The sequence below is a fragment of the Triticum urartu genome, chromosome 6A (assembly GCF_056163025.1).
Source record: "Triticum urartu cultivar PI428250 chromosome 6A, HENAU_Tu73, whole genome shotgun sequence".
Lineage (NCBI taxonomy): Eukaryota > Viridiplantae > Streptophyta > Magnoliopsida > Poales > Poaceae > Triticum > Triticum urartu.
The window spans coordinates 603361578-603370093 of NC_141878.1; the positions used below are offsets into that span (position 1 = coordinate 603361578).

Here is an 8516-nt window from a genome sequence, read left to right on the forward strand (position 1 = left end):
CCACAATTATATGCAAAATGTGTGCCATAGTTTTGATGATTGCTATTTCCATTCACTAGAAAACATGTAAGTTGACTGAATTTACTATTTGGAAAAGGCGATTTTGTGAGAGGAGAAACGGTTGAAGGAGGAAGAAAGCTGGAGGAAGAAGAAAAAAGGACGGTCATTGGATCTTAATCAATAATGATCCAGAAAATCGACTTACCCAAAATAACGTTTTAGGCAACTTACGAATAGCTGGTCCCAAAGAAATTCTGTAACTAGAGCAATGATCTAGAAAATCGATATACCCAAAATCAAAATCATTGATCTGAAATTGTGTGTTCAAAGAGTTTATATAACGATCCAAATGATCATGGACTCGTAACTAGAACTGTCTACCAGAACGTGCTCGTTATAATGAGAGCGATGGAGCAGTCCTTAAGGAATCTGGCGTCCTCCGCGGCCAGTGGTGAAGTCACGCCTAGCACGCGGAACCCATTCTCACAGGTGTAGGTGTCCGATACCACGGCGTTGAGGTTCGCCGCCACCTTGAGCAAGTTCACCGCGGCTGAGTACAGCACGCGGCAGTCAGAGAGGCGCGCATGGATCTTCTTGTCCTTCTCCGAAGCCAGGAGGGTGTCGATTCGCTTGAGGGTGTCCGAGGCTGCTGCGCGGCTGATCTGCGTGGCGATGACACCAAGGCCGCGGTTGTCGGCGGCGGCGCTGGTCTTGTTGGCTTGGAAAAACTTGATGCAGTAGTCGTAGCCGATATCCTTGCGGGTTGTGGCGACGTACTTGCACATGTGTTCTAGAGTGGAAGCGCTGCTGGACGAGGCGAGGATGAAGAGGAGGAGGACGACGAGGCAGCAGGAGAGAGCTTGGCAATGCCTCCTCGTCATGGTTAGTTAGTTTGTGCCACGATTACCTTACCTTGATATGGTGTTCGATGACAAATCATATCAACTTCGATGGTGCATATATATAGCCCTGGTCGTACGTAAATATGGAAATGCTTGATTGGTATTATCAATCTTTGGTAGCAAACCGATTGAAAACGGCAAGTATATATAATGAATGTTATGTTTTGCTATTTATAAATAAACATAATCATTTTATTCCTTTTCCACGGACTGAATCACCGACAAATCTTGTTCCCAAATTGGCCAAGCCAGGCAGTCATATGCCTGGACAAAGGAACGGATCCAGTCACACGAATCAAATTCGGACAAATATTAATGCATGCATGGCTGCCTGGTGGCCCCACACTACACACGCAGCTCTGTGTTGATTCGAGAGGCTGGTTTTTGGAAAAGGATTCGAGAGGCTGATGAAAGTGACAACCATAGCATGCAGCTTAATTAAGTTTTTGTTTAGATGGAGTGCTATTTTCTTGTGCTGGCTTAACAAAAAAGAGGTATAATTAATGGTTGGAAAATGGTCGTCCGTAGTCGAGCAAGGGCAAGCCGCTGCACTGGACGTCCTGCATGGAGATCGCCAAGGACATCATCGTGTTTTAGAGCTTTTTTTTTTAAATAATACAATTTTTTATTAAATTTCAAAAATATTACGCCGTAATTATATGTTTTAAAAACATTACCCAGTCGGCCTACTGCTGACCGATTGGATCCAGTCGGCCAGTTGGCCCACTGCTGGCCAATTGGCCGATTAGCACCTAGTCTACTTCCTCTAGGCCGACAGGTGCATGCACCCATTTATCTGTTGAATAGGTATTTAAAAAATATTGAAAAAGTATTTGAAAAAATGTTGATCATGCATATAAAAATGTTAATCAAGCATCTGAAAAATTGAACAAGTATTTGAAAAAAGTTGAACAAATATTTGAAAACCATTCCATAGGAATTTAAAAAATGTTCAAGAAGTATTTTAAAAAATGTTGATCATGTATATAAAATGTTAATCAAGCATTTACAAAAAATGTTGAACAAGTATTTTAAAAAATATTAATCATGTATATAAAAATGTTGAACAAGTATTTGTAAAAATGTTGATTGTGTATATACAAACGTTGAATAAATATTTGAAATTTTTTGAACAAGTATTTAATTTTTTTGAACAAGTATTTGAAAAAAATAGAAAGAAAAGAAAAAAGAAAGAAAGAAATAATGGATAAGACCAGCTCAGTCACCTCTAGTTGGCCGCGATCCCTTTTCTAACCAGTAACTGGAAGGTGATAGAGTGGTTAGCTGCGCAGGTGATTGCCATGGAGACCAGGCATCAATCCCCAGCGTAGCTAACTACCCCACTAGCTTCCAGATGTTAAACATTTTTTCAAATACTTGTTCAATTTTTTAAAATACTTGTTCAAAAATATTTAAATACTTGTCCAAATCTTTTCAAATACTTATTCCACATTTTTATATACATGATCGACATTTTACAAATATTTGTTCAACATTTTTATATACATGATTAATATTTTTTTAAATACTTGTTCCACATTTTTTTCAAATACTTGTTCAACATTTTTGGAAAATGCTTGATTAACATTTTTATATACATGATCAACATTTTTTAAAATACTTATTCAACAATTTTTCAAATATTTGTTCAACATTTTTAAAATACTTGTTCAATATTTTTTACAAATTCTTGATTAACATTTTTATATGCATGATGAACATTTTTCTCAACATTTTTCAAATACCTATTCAACAGATAAATTGGTGCATGCATCTGTCAGCCTAGAGGAAGCAGACTGGGTGCCAATCGGCCAGCAGTGTGTCGACTGGATCCAATCAGCCGGCAGCGGTCCAATCGGTCAGCAGTAGGCCGACTGGGTAATATTTCCTAAAAATATAATTACGGCTTATTATTTCTGAAATTTAATAAAAATTGTATTATTTGAAAAAATTAGCTGTTTTAGATGCTGCGGGACCTGGTCAACTCGGTTTGTGATCCTTCTGTCCTTTCTTGCCCAGTCGTTAAGGTCACTGTTATATAGTATATTTTTTGCGAGTGAAGGTTACGGTTATACCTGTCCATGGGAAACCCGGCACGGTGGCCCCGACCCGACCTAGCATGGTCTTGCCCATGGGCCGAGCTTGGACCTATGTTTTGAGCCCAAAGGCAGGGGCGTGTCGGGCTTGAGCTTTGCATATGCATGTTTTAAGGAAGAGGCCCGGCCAAGGCCCAACGGGATTTTCCACTGATGGCCGGGCTTGGACTTGAAATGTAGGCCCGAAAATCAGGGCTGGATTTTCTGCTGCAGGCTTTTTTAGGCCCAGCCCGACATATGGCCAGTTATTTATGGTGTGGTTTGTGGGTCATGTTAGCGGTTGGTGTCGTAGTTGTCTGGCTCTTTCTCCGATACTAGAGATTATACCATGCGCGTTGCAGTGGGCGGGTATATGTTGCAATTATTTCAATTGGAATTAGGTGCATGAAACATTAGTATTTAACCTAACAATATGTGAATTGAAACTAAAGTACAATTTTATTGCATTTTATTATTCTAAACTTATAGAATATGTCTTGATATGAGTGCATGTTGATATGAGAGGGCACCCCCTGAACCCATGGGCATATGAGCCCGGTTTTAAAAAAAAATGCATTTTAAGCACGTTTTAAAATGTCAAAAAATTCAAAAGAAAATATCACGCACACATGTTCGCAAATATGTGTACATGGCACAAAGTTTTGTGAAAAAATGTCTTTTTTGTTTCCACAAAAAGACAAATTTCAGTGCTTGCAAATAGTCTTCCTACTTAATTTTTAGTCCTTTTTGCATAGGTCACAAAAGAAGTTATTTTTCGGTTAAACTTTATGCACGCACATAGAACATGGAGACGTACCCGTGCAACTTTTTCCATATTTTTTAACATTTAAAAATGTGTTTTTCAAAGTATGTTCATATGTACCCGGGTTCATCCATGCACTTCTTATGTTGATACGTGTGTTTTCTCTTGCATGATGACATGGTTAGGTGACATATATGCATGTTGAGCGAATTAGAGTTAGTGAGAATTGAACATAAGTAACATGCTTAGTGCAGGTTAATATAAGTGTTTCTCATGCATGTTACATGATGAGATGGCATAGTTGCATACTTGCATGTTGAGAGAATTGGAGTTAGTGGGGATATACTATTTAGGTATATATGTTCGCAAATATGTGTACGCGGCACACGTCCGGTCCACCTCTTCCCGCCGAAGCCGGGGGTGGTGAGCTCGGGTATGGCGCTGGAGGACCGCGAGGCGAGGGAGAGCCTCGAGGCCGAGGCCGCCGACGAGGCCTACGTGGCTCGTGGAGGCGGAGCGGATGATCTTTGCCGACGTCGGCGGCGAGGTTACCTTATCTTCGACGACGAGGTCCAAGGCGGCGAGGTGGGCGGGAAGGATGAGGAGATCGACGTCGACGAGTGGAGGAGTGTCTTCCCCGATGAAGAAGACGACGACACCGGCCCGGACCCAAATCGCGGTGCACCGTACCTGACAAGGAAGGTTTGGCTCGACCTCACATTCGACCGAAAGTAGTTTAGTTAAGCTTAGTTTAGTTTAAATTTGTGTTTTATGTTCGGTTGTGCAGAACTATCTATGTTTATGTGTGAATGCAATGCTACTTTCGTTTCAAATTGCTTTGAATTAGATCAAATTGAAGTTTACTTCGTTAGGTTTAGGGGATCAGTTAGAAACGGCCCAAAATTAGTGGAGTATATATACTCCACTAAAGGTTTTACTCCCTTAACTTTTAGGGGATCGGCTAGAGATGGCCTTAGTAGCATTAGAATTTAGAAATAGGCACATGGATGCGCACTACAGAAAAAAAAGTGCAGACATAAACACCAGACGAGGATGGGCATGTGTGGAGTTGAGTGCATGGGTTTCTATACTTGGATAGCATCGGCAAGGAAGCCGCAAAAAAAAAACGAAAGCATCGGCTAGGACAAAATAAAAAGGTTAACTATCTTGGCGACTCACTTTTTTTTTTCTGTCGAGATTGTGGTGATTCACATGTACTAAAACCTTCAAGAAAAATAGAATGTTCCAGTTATTTTGGTACACAACTTTTATCAATTGCAATGGCTCAAGATCAATATAACAGGTTTGTCAGTCATGAATTCTCAGAAGCAGAAGATGCATGTTTGCTGAAAGTGTTTATGACCACCACCATATCAAACCAGAAAACACAAATCTAAAGAGCGCAAAAATAAGAATTTACATTCCTATTACTCATATTAAGAAATTCAAACATATTTCCCCTTGTACTTCATGAATTAATCAGAAACACATGTATGATGTCATCAAGAAAACACCAATACTTCCAGCAACCAAAATTGCGCAGCTAACCTCTTCAAAAACTGGGTTGAAAGTTGAAACCGATTGTTGAAACTGATGGGTGGCATCAGATAATAAGCGGAGTAACGAAGAACTTATTTTTGCTCCTCTCCTCCGGTGATTTTGTTCCTAGGTTTACAGCATATATGTTCCGTGGGATCCTCTTTCTGTTGGCAATTGCGCAAGGATTTGTGCAGTTCAGAAACCTCCCACCCACGTATTCCTCTAGAGATGCAGAAAAACCATATTCCATGTGGCTTTCATCTTGTATCCTCCGCGCAAAGGTAAACATTGTGTTCATTCAACTTTACTATTTATAATACATACATGTGAGCTCCTAAATTAAAAATTAACTTTAAAATCAAACAGATGAATTTGGTATCCAACCCTAATTAAAAATGGTCCAAATAAAAATGTGTTACAGATTATAAAGTGCAGTAAAACTGCATGTATCACTTATAATCTATAGGGAGATTTTCACAGGCAGGTCACTTGAGTTTGCAAATATTTTATAAATCTTAATGTATAGGGATGGATATAAAAAAACCATTACCAAACTCAACTTAAGTAAAAAGGTATAAAAACTGAAGTACGAAGATATAAAAAAGAAATACTTTCCAGAGATTTTCACAAGAGGTGACTCACATAAGAAACCACTCATGAAAATTCCATTTTTTACTAGTGATTCCTCATGTGAAAATCATTTCATTCAAAGTTTAAAATGAAAGCTTATCCTATTGTGAATATATATTTTAATTTTGATCGTGTTGCTTCATCCGATGGATTTTCATGGGCAGTTCTCAGTTATTGGTTTGTGGAAATAGGTTCTCCAATATCCACATGTGGTAGAGCTATAGCCAAATGAAACAAAATGGTTCTTATGTGGCTCAAAGGAGGAACCAAAACAAAAAAAGGTTTCTTATCTGGCCGCGGGCATGTGGAAATAGGTTCTCCATATTGGAGAACCAAACCAAAACATTTTAAATAGTGAATGATGGAGTGCAATTCCTTGTGCAAAAGTTGAAATAAAGAATCATTTAAACAAGAAAAAATCATATTGCAACGTTCGCATATTACAGTTATGATCAACCTTAATTAGAAGAAGAGAAATCAACCAAAAGAATTGAAATACCATGTTCCATCCAGGGGCACGCAACAGAGTAGGGGCACTCATCATTCATCACCAGTTCATTTTGCCGACCTCGGGCAGATTGGTCTCAAATGCCTTGACAAGGTTCCCCATGAAGGTCCGCGACGCTACGGTCAAGTTCACCATCTTATCCCTGTAATCTTTGAACACCTTCTTCACCATCGAGACATCGGCGGCCTCGCCCTCGCCATGGGAGGGGAAGATCTTCTTCCTGTCCACCTCGGCGCACTTGTGCAGTTGCTCCAGTGACGCGTTGGCCTCGGCCTGCAGGTAGTCGAACAGCTCGCGCTTCTTGCCGTCGCGCTCCGGGTCCAGGTAGTAGCCGTATGCGTGCGCCCACCGCAGCACCCGCCGGCCATAGACGATCTCCTTGTACGCCTCCATCACGAACTCAAGCTCCGTCACCGCCTTGACGCCGGCCGCCGCGGCCATCTCCTCGAGCTCCGACCTCTCCAGCTTGTCCATGTCCTGATGCGCCTTCTCCAGCGACTTGAGGTTGCCCGCCCACCGCTCGTAGTGGAACAGGTACCTGTCCAGCGACGCCCTGGCCTGCCGCGCTGTCGCCTCCTCCTTGGTCTCCACGGCGGCCTTGCTGCCGCCGGCAGCCTTGCTGCTGGTGGTGTCCCTCCTCGGCCGGTAGATGTCGCCCTGGCAGGCGTAGTGCTCCTGCGTCCCCGCCGGCTTGAAGCAGAGCCAGCAGAAGTGGTGGCCGCAGGGGCAGCTCATGTGGTTGCAGCCATTGTTCTTCTCGATCGCGCACCGACACTTTGGGCAGACCTTAGTGTTGGCCAGCATCCAGTTCGCCGTCTCCGAGTCAGACTTGTTCTTCGCCAGCCACGCGCGCACCGTGCCACACGACACCGGCCGGTGGGCCTCCTCGCCGCAGCTCCAGCAGAAGCCGTGCCTGCACTTGCAGAACACGTCCGTGGCGTCGTAGCCGGCGCAGCCGACGAACTCGACGGCATGGGAGCAGCCGGCGCCGGGGCACCACTTGATCCGGCCACCGCTCTCCTCCACGTACGACCGAAGCGCGAACCGCACGTACCGCTCCCTGTCAGCGGCCCCGGCCACGGCGTCGACGAGGCCACCGACGACGGCGGCGGAGCAGGCCGGGTCCGGGCACCGCAGCGAGAGGCACCGGGGGCCGTCGCCCACGGCGGCACCGACGTACCCGCGCCAGCAGCCATCGCAGTAGAAGTGGGAGGAGCACGACGCCGATCTCGTCGCACCTGCGGGGTACCGGTCGAAGCAGATGGCGCAGATGAGCGGCCTGGGGCTGAGCGCCGTGGCGACGGGGGCGCTGCCGTCCGCCGGCAGGCCGGCGGCGTCGCGGACGCGGCGGTCGTCCGAGAACCAGTCGTCCTGGAGGTTAGAGGGCATCCACTTGTATCGCCGGAGGAGGAAGGCCGCGAAGGCCGGCGGGATCGAAAGGACCTCGGCGATGCTGGCCGTGTCATCCGCCTGCCGTTTGAGGACGTCGTCCTCGGTTAGGACGACGTACGTCACTGGGGCGACGTGGACCCTTGTTTCCTCCGCGTCGCTCATGTATTCATCATCGTCGTAGACGCCGCCGCTGTCATCATCGTCGTCGTATTCATAGATGCAATCCTCGCCATCGTCCTCCACGGAGTCGCTGTCTATTTCGCGTCTCTTGTTGCAGGAGCTCTGGCCGTCTCTTTCGCGTCTCTTGTCGCAAGAGCTCTCGCCGTCGACGCTGTTGTAGCCGGATGTCATCCGCGCCGCCGGCTAGTGGCCTAGGGAAGCCCGCCCCTGTTCTTGACGAGGGTGTAGGGTAACCCTAGCGTACGTCGCCTAACCAATTTATGCTGCCAATTAGATTGGCTTTCTCAAACTACCTTTTATATCCGCTACTAACCAATTTATGCCTTATTTAATGGACTCAAACTCTTTTCTATTGGACGGTGATAACGGAGCTGACGGACCGAACGAAAACGTTCGGTGGAATCACCAGGAAACGAAAGATATCGCCAGGTAAAAAAGATGGGCTGAAAAAAGCCCGGTATTAGCTGCAGAGAAAAAAAAAAGGCCTTTGTTTTTCACCCCCCGACTTTAGGAAGGAAAAAAAAGAC

At 44.7% G+C, this 8516-nt stretch overlaps 1 protein-coding gene, 1 non-coding gene and 1 pseudogene across 2 annotated transcripts; all 3 read right to left on the reverse strand.

The window, feature by feature from the left end:
* Window positions 1-377: 377 nt before the first annotated feature.
* Window positions 378-881, reverse strand: LOC125517095 (putative invertase inhibitor). The gene has a single exon (XM_048682295.1). It carries the CDS (start codon window positions 879-881, stop codon window positions 378-380), a length of 504 nt encoding a protein of 167 aa, XP_048538252.1.
* A 4137-nt stretch (window positions 882-5018) lies between these two features.
* Window positions 5019-5114, reverse strand: LOC125517711 (small nucleolar RNA Z223). Its single transcript, XR_007287754.1, has one exon. It is a non-coding gene; the product is annotated as a small nucleolar RNA Z223 (small nucleolar RNA).
* A 1342-nt stretch (window positions 5115-6456) lies between these two features.
* LOC147967179 (putative E3 ubiquitin-protein ligase ARI10 pseudogene) lies at window positions 6457-8160 on the reverse strand (annotated as a pseudogene).
* Between the last annotated feature and the right edge of the window lie 356 nt (window positions 8161-8516).